Source organism: Alosa alosa, chromosome 13 (genome assembly GCF_017589495.1).
Source record: "Alosa alosa isolate M-15738 ecotype Scorff River chromosome 13, AALO_Geno_1.1, whole genome shotgun sequence".
NCBI classification, from domain to species: domain Eukaryota; kingdom Metazoa; phylum Chordata; class Actinopteri; order Clupeiformes; family Clupeidae; genus Alosa; species Alosa alosa.
This window is the reverse complement of record NC_063201.1, coordinates 29556776-29572454: the sequence shown is the minus strand read 5'-3', so window position 1 is coordinate 29572454 and position 15679 is coordinate 29556776. Positions and strand designations below refer to the sequence as shown.

General features: G+C 43.5%; 2 protein-coding genes across 3 annotated transcripts; both read right to left on the bottom strand.

Annotated features, from left to right (window-relative positions):
• Positions 1–1960: 1960 nt before the first annotated feature.
• LOC125305332 (protein sister of odd and bowel) lies at positions 1961–7963 on the bottom strand. The gene is made up of 2 exons (XM_048259999.1): positions 7878–7963; positions 1961–6071 (listed from the first exon to the last, which is right to left on the bottom strand). Exon 2 carries the CDS (start codon positions 5520–5522, stop codon positions 3057–3059), a length of 2466 nt encoding a protein of 821 aa, XP_048115956.1. The 5' UTR covers positions 5523–6071; positions 7878–7963; the 3' UTR covers positions 1961–3056.
• A 200-nt stretch (positions 7964–8163) lies between these two features.
• On the bottom strand, positions 8164–15608 carry ntd5 (ntl-dependent gene 5). 2 transcript variants are annotated; one of them, XM_048261266.1, is made up of 8 exons: positions 15515–15608; positions 14386–14523; positions 12901–13092; positions 11262–11400; positions 10515–10591; positions 9830–10009; positions 9087–9166; positions 8164–8940 (listed from the first exon to the last, which is right to left on the bottom strand). In XM_048261266.1, exons 1-8 carry the CDS (start codon positions 15579–15581, stop codon positions 8689–8691), a joined length of 1125 nt encoding a protein of 374 aa, XP_048117223.1. In that variant the 5' UTR covers positions 15582–15608; the 3' UTR covers positions 8164–8688. The 2 variants fall into 2 exon arrangements, with proteins under 2 accessions (XP_048117223.1, XP_048117225.1); XM_048261268.1 differs by having other exon boundaries at positions 8721–8940; positions 9087–9284.
• Between the last annotated feature and the right edge of the window lie 71 nt (positions 15609–15679).

The window sequence follows — 15679 nt, the reverse complement described above, 5'->3', positions numbered from 1 at the left end:
ATTTTGTCTGCAAATACAATACTTTATTCATGTTGAGCCAATATTTGAGCTCTCTGCAACAAATGCACATGAAGATATGAAGGATAAAATAAGGTGTGATTGCATTTTTTGGTCATTTTCATAGGACTAAAATGGTATGTGGGGTAGCTAGTAGGATGGGCAAGCTATTTGCAAAAGGGTTCACGACTGTTGTGCAAAGAAATGGCTGATCTTTAATGCAAAATCTTCATTGCCCATTATCAGCAACCATTCATCCAATGTTCCAAAGGCACATTCTGTTTACAAATCTGATATCATGTTAAAAGGCTAACTGAGAAAACATTGGAGAACCCTTTTGCAATTATGAAAGCACATAATGTAATCTGAAAACTGCTGCCCTGATTAAAAAAACAATGCAACTGATCTCAGCTAGTATTCTGTCTATAATGAAGTGGAATGGACATTTCTAAGTGACCCCAAACTTCTGATTGGTAGTGTATGTAGAAATGTATTATATATTGGCAATAGTAATGGCATAGCAACTGAGTAACAAATAGACTGCTGCATTGTCTGGAAATGTAGGCATCATTTCTTTGATACAGTATCACCTACAATTGCGAGACCTCTCTCTTGTATAGAATGAGTTTGCCCCCCAGTGGAACTTAAGTGTAATTACAACAAGGCACAGCTCCAAGGTCATTACAGCAGAAGAATATTCAGAAAACCCAACCTGGCACGTACAGTACACCTGGAATAATTAACTGGGTGGGCAAGTTTCTATACAAACTGTTGAAATATCTTGACATTTTGTCCCTATTCAACGCAACCCATTCTGGGGTTCTTTGTGAGTGCTGCACCAGCAGTAAGGCCCTTGCTGAATAAAAGACAAGGGACAGCAGTGTGCTCAACTGCGGCTTTTCTCAAAACACAAAAAGACATTTAGAGACCTTAAGGACTTCTAGGGGTATTTTAGGGATAACAAATGATTGTGTGTGTGTGTGGAGGCAGGGGTTACAAGCCCTAAAAGATCTTAAAGATATGGCAGAAAAGCTAACTAGCCACACTGGGAATGATTCTTCATGTGTCACAGGTCAACACAACAAATCATTGTTTTTCATTTCAATGCTACTGTAAGCATTTGGGTAGAAAGAAATAGTCAGAAACATCAGTAATACACTCTTTGCTCTACATACATTAGGTTTGATATAGTAACCAAAAAATCTAATGCACATGACCAAGCACCTATTGTACAGGTTGTTGCTGTGTTTCATCACGGTGAATGGTAGGTTCCTCTGTGCAGGCCTCTACATCCCGAGTCACCTTCCTCTCCTCTCCTCTCCTCCCTGCTTGTCTCCTCCCCTCTGATCTCGGTGACAGCTGACGGTCGCCGCTTTGAAGATCCTGCCAAACGGGACACGGCCCAAAAAACACGGCACATCTGGCAGCTTGGTTTCCAAACAGCTCTCTAATCATTCATCCATCTCCCAGGAGACAGAGCAAAGCTAAATAAGTGCACACCTCCAGCCTGAAGACCTGCGTGTGATGGATGGATGTGGTTTAAGCATCAGAGGCAAGGCAGAGACCTGACCACACCCACATATAAACCACACTGAGGGCCAGGTACAAGTCAACAAATTCACTGTGACAACAAACACGCATTTTTCATAGGGGGATCAATCACTATAATCTCATTCACCCATAAATGACTGCAGTGCTTAATATATTTGTATTATTAGATTCTGTTTAGTAATCATTATCGTAGTGGACCAATTATCACAAAACTACCTTAAATCTAAATAATATGCCATTGTGTTGGTTACTCGGACAAAAATAGGCTTCTTTAAAATGGACATCCATTTCCATTTTTAAGTTGTATAGTGCCATCCCTATAGGAAGTGAGCAACTGAAAAAGGCGGGGTGACTTATCCTGTTTGTTTCCAAATTCTTGGTAGTGTGGCCATAAATACACAACCTTGTAAACTGAATCTTCATTGTAACGGCCCTGTAAACATTGCTTTTTCAGTGTCGTTCTCCCTGGATAGTTAATTATGTGTGTTTTCACAAATCTCTTTATTATAAGAGTAAATCATTACCAAATATAAAACACAATTATTTTGACACTCATTAATTACAAAATAAAGGGAACTCACTATGGGATGACAAACCATGAAGTGGACTCAATTAAGCCAGCGCAGCGCTATCTTGGAGCGAGCACCAGCGGATCTCTCTGTGCGTGGCTGTGCTGGGGCTGTGACTGTGCAGCAGAGCTGCGATGTGCTCAATTGGCCAGATAATTACAAGAGTGGCTGAGTGAAACACAGGGGTTAACAAGCAAAGCATAATCGCACAGTGCAAATATTCACTCTCATAATTACACAGGACATATCTGATCTGAGCTAGGTAACTAATTGACCCATGTCAATTTCCCAAGGGCTAATACCTTGCTATTAACACAGTAATTTATTTGGATATTTGAATTGCATTATGCCAAGGCTTAGTGAGGGATTTCAAGAAAACAAAGACAGAAGTCAGTGAGGCTTACAGCATCTCTTTGCCCCTGTCTGGGAACACACGGTGCAAAGTAAATACAGTTGAGTTTACTAATTATTCTTGATATAACATGATTCTTTACACTTTACTTATAAACATTTTTACCATTCTTCAAGGTCCTTTGTGTCACTGTCATCTGTCATTAACAGATGTTCAGATTTAACATGCACCTCACAGGTAACAGTAAAGAAGAGGATTTACCACATCCAATTAAGAAGGCATGATCTAATAGTGCATCATGATATTACAACAAAATATAAAGTGTATAAAACAAATGAATTTGCATTCACACAAACAGGTAGCACACTTTTATAAATATACAAATAAATTTAAATGAAAACAGATCATTTCATCCTTACAGAGCGTATAATTGCACCAATCATAAAGAAAACAACTAAAAATTATGTCTCTGCAGCCAAAAGGGCAAAAAAGTCAAAATAGTTTGGAATATACTGCTTAATATTCTGCCAAAATACATAATTTCACACTGCACTCAGCTTAGGGTCTGTCCATTTCAGAAATGATAATCAGACCATGGGGGGAAAAACAGTCCTGCTGCAAAGCCAAGCAGACGCCAGAACGTTCCGTGTCACTCTACGTCTCCATCTCCATCTCCGTCTAGCTCGGAGTCGGAGTCCTGCTCTGGTACGGTGGAGCTGTACCACTCGGCTCTCCTCCTGCTGCACGAGCACCAGGGCCTGCGAGGCCGTCCCCACGTGGCCGCCGTCCACCTCCATGGCCTCGTGCTCGCGGCCCTGGTGCTTGCGCTTGGTGTGGCGCCGCAGCGTGTTGCGCTCGGCGAAGCGCATGTGGCAGAGCGAGCACTGGAAGGGCTTCTCGCCCGTGTGCACGCGCTGGTGCCGGAGCAGCTCGCCGGCCTCCCGGAAGCGCTTGGAGCAGATGGAGCACACAAAGTTGCGCTGGCCCGTGTGGATGTGCTTGTGCCTCTCCAGGTGGCTGGAGCGCTTGAAGGCCTTGCCGCACAGCGGGCACACGTGGGGCTTGCTCTGGGAGTGCGTGATGGAGTGACGCTCCAGGTCGGACAGGTAGTAGAAGATCCGTGGACAGTACCGGCAATAAAGGACACGCCGGGCACAACTGGAGGGAGACGGCGGGGAGACAACAGGCTGGTTGGCGGGGTACATGCCAACAATGGAAGGGGAGATGGGGGGTGTTGGCGATGAGGAGGAGACTAGCTGTTCATCCTGTGACGATACAGAGTCTGATGCATTTTCGGAGATTGGCACAGGTTCTGGCTCCGGTTTTGGTAAAAGTTTGCCTTTGGGACTCTGGGGTTCCTCAGAAAGGTCAGAGGTCACCAGAGGAGAAGTAGGTCCTGGGTTGCTAGGTGATAGGCAGGAGGTGGCTGGCACCTCAGAGCTTTTTGTTTGGGTATCAGGGGGATGTTCCGTTCTGTTTTCCGGAGAGTATGTTGGCCTGAGCAGGGCCTCGCGAAAAGACTTGGGCGTCCAGCTGTCTGACTTGTCAGAGTCGAGATGTCTGCTGTGACTTGTTGAACTAACATTACTTGCACCAGCAGGCAAAACAGTGCCAGGTACAGGGGAAGGACTAGCTAGCGTATTTGATCCTGAAGCAGTAGAACACTGCAACTCGGGAACTAAGAGGTCGACAACAGGAGGATTTGACGCCATAACGCCCGATCTTACACTTGGCAAGCTTGCAGTTAGCGGAAGTGCAACAGAGGACACGGATGAGATTTGTGAAAGCTGGCCTGAGGAAGCATTGAGGAGCGGAAGCTGGGTGACAGAGGTCTGAGTGGAGGACACAGGCAACGACGACAGAACAAGAAACATGGGCGATGACTGAGTATTTTGAGCAAGAGTCAGAGGGAGGGAAAGTGCCATTAACCCTGCATTTGCCTCGCCTGAGCCAGAAGAGGAAGCAGTCTGTAGCTGAGAGGAAGGGAGGAGTAGTATGGGTGTGTTCGAGGTGCTATTTGCTATGACTTGAATGGGCTGAGAGGACAGACTAGACAATGCAGGTAACATAGACAGTTGAGACAAGTTTGAAATGACTGGACTAGATTTTACTGCTATATTTTGAAAACTAGCTGAAGTTGCTAGTGTTGTGCATGACAAGTTATTGGAGAGGACTGAGCCGTGTGACAAATTCTGCTCAGAAAGCACCGCTTCCGTCAGGGTCGATGAGGAGCAGGGCTGGTCTTGATCAGCTGTTAATGTGGAATCTGGTTGATCCGCCTGCTCCTCAGAGTCCATCTGTGGAACTTTAGTCCCATCTGGTGTGAGTGTGTACGGGACGCCTTCAATATCGATGAGGAGCATATCCTCAGCATTGGCCTCGTCCAGAGGAGCTGAGAAGGAAGCAAGGTCTGTGACTTGGAAGTTTCCCCACTGCATTTCCCCGAGCTCACAGGAAGAGTAGTCATCTTCCTCCACCTCTGGCTCTGTCCTTATATCTTCGATCTCATCTACCTCCATTACTAATGAGCTTTCGTTGGCAGCATCATCCCCTGTGATCCATACACATCTACTTCTGAAACTCCGGTCTCTCTTTTTAGGTAAGCTTAAGTCAAGGGCCTCCATAGTTTCTTCAAACGGGTTTTCTTTGACAATGTTTCCATCCTCAACCTTAAAGCAAATATCTCCCCCTTTCCCAAGAAACAGATGAGACACCTCAGTGTCTGCCTCAGTTGCCAGATTCTTCTGATCTCCAGTTCCAGCCATGAGGTTTTCCCTCGTCACCGGTTCAATTTTAACCTTTTTGTCCAATTCCTGAGTGCTTGTTACAAGGGTGTCGTCAAATCCCACCATCACTTCCTCCTTCTCCTCTTTAATATGCATGGAAAGATTGACATCAAGGAGCTTACTGTCACTGGAAGATCTCATTCCTTGGGTTGACCGTTTCGCCCCAGACACTGGTGGCTTTACCAAGGTAGCAGAAAAACCCTCTTCCATTCCCGTGTTTTGGACAGCTGGATTGCTTATTTTTGCCAGGGAATTCATGGGTTCCATTTGAAAAGCTAGGACACAATGTTGTGTTCGGGGACCTTATCTTGACTGTTTTCTTTGCTTTTTGCAAAGCTAATATTACAGCTCTGAACTTCAGGTGCCCCCTAACATCAATGTTTACATCACTAAATCTGGAAATACAACATCCAGTGTTGTAAGAGATGTCTACATAAACCTATCCAGAGTTTTCTTTGGCTCTCAATAACTTTAACTATCCAGAGGCATCAGGTGTTGAGTGCTTTGGTTATACTAAGAGAGTGTTTCAGATTGCATTGTGGTCTGCAACACCTCTATCAATGTAAAGTGCTGCTGCCACTGAGAATTCAGCCTCTTCTGTAAGCTCATCTTCAACTGAGGACCTCCAACTGAAGAAACAGCTGTTTTACATGTAGGCCAAGGGCTCTCAAAAGGGACATTCTGTGAGTTCTGAATGATGTCCACTGGCCCCTCTTGGATATCAGCAGGTTGTGCCATCTCTGGTTGTTTTAGGTCACCATTAGTTAACAGTCCAGTGGAAAATTCTTGGTTCCATTCCAAAATGGGGTCATAATTCTGAAAAGTCAGGAAAGATCATTTTTTATTATAAAAATGGCCAATCAATTAAACACATTTTACAGTAGACTCCTCTAAAACTAATTATTTCCCAAATATTACCTTATCAAGCTCTTGAATTTACTAAAAAAGCATTATATATCTGTTAAGACAATATGAATGTTTATATAACAGATAAATTGGCCTTGAGATATAAAACACTGCTAAATTTGCATGTCAGAGAAAGACTATGTGACATACGATACGACATACAATGGATGGGCCTACAACAGATGAATATAGTAACTTTTAGAAGAATCTGCGACCACAGGTGCCAGGCTAAATGGCTATATTGGCTATAATATACATCGCCTTCTCCAAAGGTTACTGGTTATTGTTCATGGCCTAAACCTGCTAAACCCCCAAATATATTATTATATAAATATGCCTACAAAATGAATTACAGGTGGTAACATGACATGTTATTGTGAGCACTAGAGAAATATTCTACAGACAATGAATTCTACAAACCAGTCAATGTAAGCAAAAGTAACAATGCATTGTCTACCAAGATAAAAATTATGCTTAGTCCATTTTCTTTTTATTATGTAGTCTTTGGAGTCTATGGAGTTGATGTTTAACAGACGATTCCCCTAATCATCGCTAAAATTATGACATGATTGTGTGATTGTGCGTTACAACAATTGCATGTGTTGGCTACGACAATCTTAAAAAGTAAGAAGGCACTAAGTGTCACAAGTCTTGTCAACTTAGCTGTAACCAGGTGTGATGTAAGAAGTGGGGATAGGCATAGCCTACAGCATCTGCCAATTCCAGATAGTTCAACATATAGTAGCCTAGGCTTCCAAATTAGCCTATTAGGTGCCAAATAGACTGAACAGTTTTAAACTAGACGGTGTTCCACAACGAATGTTTCTGGAATGATACCTTTCAGTTAGAAGTGAAAGAAATGTGTCTTAACAGTTCCAGCTGGAAGCCTAATGAACTGAAATCCAGCTGTCATCCGCAAAATGACAGACGACGGTACCACGTGGATTCGGTCGAGCATAACAAAAAAAATTATAGGCTACTAATGCAACTGCCTATGGGTTTAGGACGCACACAGACTGCTCCTAGCTGGCTACTGTTATTCATTCTGTCGTGCACACCCGCGTCTAATCTGCCGAGGGTTCGAGTGACATTGTAACATTGTAGCCCATAGCCTCGCTTTAGCTTGGCTTTGACGGACCCAGCTCATGTTCTCTATCGACCCAATCAAAAGCCGCAAGCGACTAAACTAACTGTCTTCACTGAAACGACTATCAGCGTAACTGGCTGTAGGTTTGAATTTTGATCTCGGTGAAGTATGAAAGACAAATCGCTTGGGTAGAAAAGGCGACACGGACAGACGCCATTACGAGTCGGAGGTCCGATTGAGGTGACAGAAGCAGCACATGACTATTTGAGCATCTCACTCGAACCCGAGACATTGAGTAGCCTAATTATAATCACGAAACCATTATTCGACTCCAACAATAGTAGCATTATTTAAATATCCCACAATTTGCGCTACTTTCGTAATGTGGCCACCACAGACATTACATTCGGACCTTCAACCAGCCATTTTATGTGCAGCTTAGCAAGGGTTCGAGCCGGTGGGAACGCTTGCAACATAGCTCGATCAGAACCCGTCTGTAACTTTCTAGCCCATCACAGCGTTGACTGAATTTACTACGTTTCAGAGTAAAGAAAAACATATCCAACGCAGGTGTTGTAGGGTCTCGTAATACTTTGTGTCAATTTGAAAATGAATTTGAAACTGCTTACTCTCCACGAGAGTCTGTCGTTCGCATAGGCTCCGGCTCACCCGACCCTCAGATACTTCCGGAAGACCAAATATGAATGGGTGACCGAGGCTCACTACTGTGAGCAAAGAGAATGGGAGGGGGAATGTTTTGGTGTTGCAATTTTCTGTGTCCGACAGGGATACACTTTAGATTCTACTGCGTCGAAAAGCAGATGAAAGTGCTGCATCAAAACACCAACTTGTTTCACCCTTTGACAAGACTTGACAAGGCAGATAGAGTTCTTTCACATCTTTAAACACACTCAATTTTGGACTTCATTGTTTATTGCAAAAGTAGTATATCAATACACAACATTCTCAAGTTTCCAACTTGAAGCGTCTCATTCACAGACATAAACAGTCCTTGAGGGTAGTGTAGGCTACGATGTAAGACGAGTAAAAACAAGGCATATGAAGACATCAAACCTTGGCTATAAAACAGTGAAAAAACATTGTTAGAGACTAACAGAGTCTTGTAAGGCCAATTGACCCCACAACTATAGACCTACACTTAACATAGCCTCAAAGCATTTGAGTTGTCGTAGGTTATTAAAGGCCTATGCAACAAAAGAAATCTTTATTCACTTTCAGACAAGTGATTAAGAAGTCAGACAGGATGACAGGCAATCAGACTGCCAAACCCACACATATTCAAAGAAATAGCATTAATGGAGGTAACAGGTGACATTGTTGTAACAACAACTTTAGATTATATTTATATGGAGTAAACTATTATTCCAGGAATACTGAGTAAAAATCAGTGTCAATCAAAATGTTGTTCATCCTCTCAACTTATTTTAGGAGGGCTGTCCCTCCCACCATCCTAGATCTCTTTTTTATTTTCTTCAACTGTGAGAGGCAGGTAAACATGAGGCAGGTAAACATATTGATTTTCTGTTTGCACAACTGGACACTTTGGGCAATATAAACCAATATCAAAAGGATCCTTGTTATGTCACAGGTCAGCAAGATCAGCAGGGCTACACGAGTCAATTTCTGAAACAAGCCGATGAGGGAAGAGTTTGTACTGCAGCCATGTGGGTTCTGCAGGAAAGATAGAGAGGGTATTATCAGAGCTTGCCTTTATCCAACACTGTCAATTATATCCTACTATTTCTTTATATGGAGGGACAAAGAAATCCTTTGCCAATTTCTATTTCCAAAGGAAAAGCAAGGTTCTAGGGCCTTACCCATGTAGCAGCTTGGTGCTTGAAGCTGTCCATCAAAGCATGTTTCCATGGCAGTGTAGCTACACTGTTTCTGTGGGTGTCTGCAGAAAAATGTCACATTTTCCCCGTGCTGAACGACCCCATCAGTCAAATCATACGGCCAGCGCTTGGGCCCATCAATTATGATCCTGCTACGCTGAGCTGGGATTTGACAGCGGGCTACAATGGTGGATGGCAGAGAAATATATTTGTTAAGCGTAAAATAAACATATTCACTACAAGCATCACTACAAGCGTCTTATGCTTGATCACCCTCAAGCACATTGGACTTTTTAAATTTAATTTATATAGTATATTTAGTATAAAGTTTTGTTAGTTTTCTTATCTTCTACTGTCTTTATTGTACAGTGGAGTTTAGTTATATGTTTATACTTATACTTATATTTACCATTGCTGCTGTAAGTGCATGTTGTGTGTGATGTCTGTATGCTACTGAGACCCTTGAATTTCCCCTTGGGGATCAATAAAGTATCTATCTATCTATCTGTCTATCTATCTATTTATCTATCTATCATGTTAATGTTTATTAGCCTCAGGGATATGAAGTAAGGGTTTTAACATGGAGTGTAACAATTTAATTTAGGCGACTCAGATTCATTTAGGTAAATCCAAAACATGTTCTAAAATGACAAGATAAGGCATTTCTGGATAGTTCAATCCAGTGGTTTCTATCAAGTGAATTGGCATTTGATGAACATCCTTACCTCGGCAAAATGGAATTGTACTCCAGGTTCCATTTGACAAACAGGTGACACGGTTTGGCCCATCTAGAGAAAATGTTTTCTTGCATAAGTAATAGATGGTGTCACCCACATCATATTCCTTTCTTTGGACCGCTACAAGGTAGCCATTTTCTACTTCCGCTGGAGGGGGGCAGAACATTCCTGGGAAGGTTACAGACAGACAAAACAAGAGAGGGAGAGAGAGAAAGAGAGAGAGTAATAATTAGGTCCAATCACTGCTGCTCAAAAGTGTATTTGTTTAATAGTAAAGCTGGGCACATTTACACACTGAGATAATGGTAGTTATCTGTTAGTGCCAGATGATGGCAGTAGGACACCATCAGTAATGGATTTGCTCAGCCGTTCCAGTCTGTCCTTTCATAGTGTGCCAACAGGAGGCAATATAAGAGATCTGCACAAGTGCAAAGCCCTCTGCATACAATTCACATGTATATACAAACACACACACACACCTATTCAACCCACTCACCCACCCACCACATCTTGAACTCAGCTCTCTTATTTTCCCATACTAGTGCTTGTCTTCCGTTTCAAAGTCACTCACTTGCACATGTATAGAGACGTGTTCATTTACACTCGGTATCATTCTCCTTCGGGGCGACTGTATAGGTCTGAAAGGCACATATATAGATGCACGTATACTTACGCTGACAGATGGGATGAGGGTAGTGCCAGGTCTGGTTAGAGTGACAGAAATTCTCACTGTTGCCGAACAACACGTATCTGCATGTTGGAAAAGAGAGTGTTTGAGAGGGAGAGAGGAAGTGTGAGAGAGAGGGAGAGAGCAGGTGGGAGTGAGAGAGGGGGATAGAGGGTGGGAGTGAAAGAGAAAAAGAGAGGGTGGGAGTGAGTGGGATGGAGGTGGAGGGAGGTTAGAAGAGATTCCACTGTCAGGGGAAAGCAAAGCCTCCTGTCTCACAGTACATTAAACATGTCCAAACCACCAACATTACACACAGAAACTGAAAGCAGATGTTTCTCGTCCTATACACACCATATCCATGTGTCCTAAAATTCACGTGTCAGTTACATCATGAAGAATATATGATATGCTTCATTAATATAATTATGTAATGCTATATGACACCACAGACACTCTCAGCCACTCTAAATACCTCTCGTAGGGTTTCATTATGTATTCTTTCTGACACCTTAGCAGGCGCTACAATGTAGAGCCCCAGCTGTTGGGTTTCACCACTGATCTAGGTAACACTCCTTGTTTTGAAAAGCTATTTTTCAAACAAAATAAGGAAGGCTCTGTCTAAACTATTTTCTGGGTCATTTGGATTCCTCATAAATCCCCAGACAATCTATCTGCCTCACTTGCACTGTTCCTATCTTTCCGTCTTTCTCTCTCTCATTTCCACCTCCCCACCCTCCCGCTCGCTCTTACCCAGTGGGGCAGCTATAGCGCACGGAGGCGCCTACTGCTGCTTCTCCTTCCACTATGACTAAGCTGACATCTGGCTCTTGCAGCTCACAGGACAGCACAGGGCCAGCGTCAACCACGAAGGGAGGCGGTGAAGGGAGAGCTGTGTGAAGGAGAAGAGAGGGGGTTACTCTACAACACAACACAATTTTACTGTACACACAATTCACAAACAGCATGGTACGATTTGATTCAACCATACACATATTGAAAATTCAAACGTGTGAGATGCAGAAAGTCATTGAGATTGATTGAAAGGATGCAGACTATCTGAGGGAGCTGTAGGTCAGTGCATGGCTAGGTACGAGGGTAATGGGCATATATACGATTCCGAGGCCTTATCTACTGTTGTGAATCAAGCAGTCTGCCCAGAGAGAGCGGCATGTGTTAACCATGCGTGTGCAGTAGTAGTTTATGGACTGTGCATTTTGATTAGTCTTTTCCATGAAACTGCATGGACAGATGGAGCAGAACTAGAGTGTTACAGTATGGTAGCGAGAGATGTTTGTGAAAGAGGGAGAGAGAGAGAGAGAGGAGGGGGGGTAGTAAAAAAAATTATGTGACTTCCTGTTATAACTGGAAAAAATATCTGTCCTCATACTCAGTGAGAAAGGCATGTTAATGGAAATTATTATGAGTGTAAGCAAAAACCACAAAGAGAAGGCGGCTTTTCACATATGTAAGTGTGTGTGTGTGTGTGTGTGTGTGTGTGTGTGTGTGTGTGTGTGTGTGTGTGTGTGTGTGTGTGTGTGTGTGTGTGTGTGTGCATACATTAGGCGTGTTTGTGTGTGTCTGTGTGTTCATGTTCATGTGTGTGTGTGTGTGTGTGTGTGTGTGTGTTTGTGATGTTATTTTAAGTACTGCTGAACTGCAGGACGACTAAGCTCACATCATGGTACTGCACTCCCCCTACACTTTACATTTTTTATTTGATTCCTGGAAACAATGTTCATTCCAGGAATCTCTGCAGAACAGATCAAGTGGCTGTGTGAGTTAAGCTATAGAAGGAGGAGTTGCTGAGAGCGGCTCTGGACATGAGAGGCCCTTGTCTCCTCTGTGGCAGTCTGCTATTGTTACATACAGCCTGAGCAGCGCCTGGGAAACACACACCAGCAGAGGCTACACTGCAGAGAGCACAGCTACCACATCTACAGTTCCAATGAACCACTTTATCTCTCTCTCTCTCTCTCTCTCTGTGTGTGTGTGTGCGTGTGTGTGTGTGTGTGAGGCTGTGGAGAGGTCTGGATGCAAAGCCGCCCACTGATTGTTCATGGAAATGAGATAGAAAACTCATCTCTGCCAAACAGAGCCCAATTCTTTCTGCTCCTCTAGTTATCAACAACTCAAGTACAGAGGAATATAGAACCTTTTGGATTGTGATATATCAGACAAACACGTTGTCTGTTTGGAAGGACCAATAAGTTTATATGAATATTGAGATGCAAAAGGCTGTGTACTTTTGTGTGCATGTGTGTGTGTGTTTGTGGGTGTGTGTGTGTGTGTGTGTGTGTGTGTGTGTGTTTGTGTTTGTGTGTGCGCGCGTTCGTGCGTGCGTGTGTGTGTGTGTGTGTGTGTCTCGTCCACCAGATGCATCTAGACCCACCTGTGCACACAGGCTCATCTCCACTCCACTGACGGTCACCCTGGCAACGGCGAATGGCAGCATCCAGGCCATTGGACATGGTGTATCCTGGGAGGCATCGGACTTCCAGGAGAGCAGAGAAGGAGGGCGTGGGCGAGAGCAGGTGGGCCTCGGAGTGGTTCCCAGGGGCCATCGGCCAGGGACAGGTACGGCCTAAGACACAGGGCAAGGCTCAGGACAAAAAGTCTCAAAACTTGACAGTTGCTGGAGGAAGGCCCGGACAAATTATTCTGTAGTTGTCATGTTGGAACTTGTTTTGACATTTCCACCTCTGAAACGATCTATTTATTTTTTTTAGGTGTCACAGTTGACCTTAACTGAATAGCAAAGTTGTTTTAAAGAAAGTATTTGACAAAAAGACCTAATGGAAATGTCTCTGCAGCAGGGGTGTTGTCAGCTTATTAGAAGGGGTGGTTTAAGAAGAAGATATGTGTTGAGACAAGTCAAAAAATATGTACTGCAGTAAAAGACTGGTAGTCACTTATTATATATATTTTTTCTGTATTGCATAGAACGAGTGGCCTATGAAACTCATAATTGCATTTATTCCCTTGTTCCTTCCTGGATACCATAGACCCATACTGCTCAATACCTGACATACTCTGCATCTCTAATGGAACCTTGGGGATTTAGGCCACTGAAGTCAACTGAGTAGCCTTGAGGCTCCATAAATTTACAAATATATATAATTTCAGTTCATGTTACTTTGTGTTACGCCTTCAGTACGTGCAGGTTGGTGGAAAAAACCCGTTCTACAGGTGTGGGCTTTGCCCACCTGCAAAAAGCACTAATTCATTTCCTCAGTATTGCAGGTAGTATGAGAGCTAACGCGTCCCCTTGATTCAATTTCAGCAGAGCTGCAGCAGAACATCTCACTGGATCCCACACACCCTCTCTCCCTTTAGGCATTTGGATTTAATTTAAGCCCTCCACCCACACACCTGGCAAATTTAGAAGCGGATGGTTTTTACAATCACGGATATCAAAATCCTGCACAGCCTCAATTATATGTGATTTACATTTGGATATATCCATGTCAACATCTGTCTCTTAGCTGTGTTGGCCCTGGTGGAGGTGAAGCACTGTTTTCTGTGGCAGTGTCCAGATGGGCTGGGAGGGATGTCACAAGTCAAGTGTGGTTACTAAAGCCCATATGTCTAGTGTTTGTGTGTGATGTTTGCTCTGAGCCGGCCTCCACTACACTGTTGTTTGTGCCCCCCAAAAATGAACCTGTAGCTTTCTTTCACAGTTGTGTTCTTTGGTTTGCCCAATCCACTTAATGGATTGATCATGATGTCAAATCAGATCTCACACATTTATTTTGGTGCTATGAATGCACTTGATCATCAATACAACTACCAAATGAAGTGTGTGACCCATGTCAGGTGCAGCATGTAAGAGGGCATAGTTACATGTGTTGACTGGCACTGAGCATTGGCATCTTACTTGGCACTACACAGCTGAGTCCACATTGGCCGTCACACAGACACTGGCGCTTAGAGCCGCAGTCTTTGTCTTGCTTGCAGTTTTTCGGACAGGTGCGTTTCCTCTCATTAACCAGAATCCTCTCTGTACAATCCTCGGCTATGACAGAGGAAAGCAGATTGTGTCGATGATGCAGTATGTACATCAATACAGAAAACACATGCACACACACACACACACACACACACACACACACATACACACACAGACCTGTCATAAGTCAGTAATGTAATGTATTCATTATTCTGATGCACCCACAAAAGCTACACTGCACAATATGGAAACTGTTGAAACAATCTCAGCAGTCGCCCTTTACCTTCATTTCCTTCCTACTTTCTCTCATGTTAAAAGCATCTCATCACAAAACCAGAAACCAGAACCGAGCCAATGAGTCCAAAACCCATTAAGCAACACAAACACAAGGTTCTGCTGTGGCAGAGACATCAGGATCCCATTACGAGCAGCTCCAATCAACGGTAATTGGGTGGGAAAATGGTTACTGTATGAGGGCTATAGTATGCCATCGGCCACAGAGGCCCTGCATGGGAACAGCTCGGTTCTTTAGAAAAGAGAGCACACAGCCGCGCACATGGAGTGGGTGGGAGGGAGCTCTCTAACACATGTGTTCCATACTGACGCTGAACAGCCATTAAAATATTCAACACACTGTGTTTGGGTCTGCTTCCAAATGTATGTGTGTGTGTGTGTCAGTGAGAGAGAGTGTGAATTCATAATTACAATCAAATCACTTGCATTGCACAGTATGTAGGCAACAAATTTGTTAAGACATGTTTGTAGTAAAGCATGGATGAAATATATAAGTAATAAATAAATAAATTACGCACTGACACATATCTGGTAAAATCATCTGACAGACCCTGTGTCTGGACTGCACTATCCAGCAATGTCTGTCCTGAACATATTCACCACAGCACAGCACACACACTGCAGAATTGCATAGGGAATATCATACAGTGTATAGCAAGACAGATGGATTGAATATATTAAGAGCACACAGAGATATTAAGGTTTTGATTTAGATTTCCTGAAACCCTTCCAGAGCACTGAAAGGCTGCGGATGAAAACTCACCTGCAACCAGAAGAGCGAGGATGCTGGTCAGAGCCCACACAGAGAGCAGGAAAAGCGAGCGCTCCATCTCTAGGCGCTGGTCAGTGGAGAGGTTATGAAAGAGGGAGCAGGGGAAAAGAGGAGGATATTGAGTCGGGGGGAATGTGAGGGAGGAGAAGGAGGGTA

Excerpts from the sequence above, each read along its gene's own strand:
- ntd5 (XM_048261266.1), bottom strand. The coding sequence starts at position 15,581 with ATGGAGCGCTCGCTTTTCCTGCTCTCTGTGTGGGCTCTGACCAGCATC. Across the intron at positions 14,524-15,514 it reads CCTCGCTCTTCTGGTTGCAG|CCGAGGATTGTACAGAGAGG; the intron begins GTGAGTTTTCAT and ends CCTCTGTCATAG. Across the intron at positions 10,592-11,261 it reads CGCTATAGCTGCCCCACTGG|ATACGTGTTGTTCGGCAACA; the intron begins GTAAGAGCGAGC and ends TCCAACATGCAG.
- LOC125305332 (XM_048259999.1), bottom strand. The coding sequence starts at position 5,522 with ATGGAACCCATGAATTCCCTGGCAAAAATAAGCAATCCAGCTGTCCAA.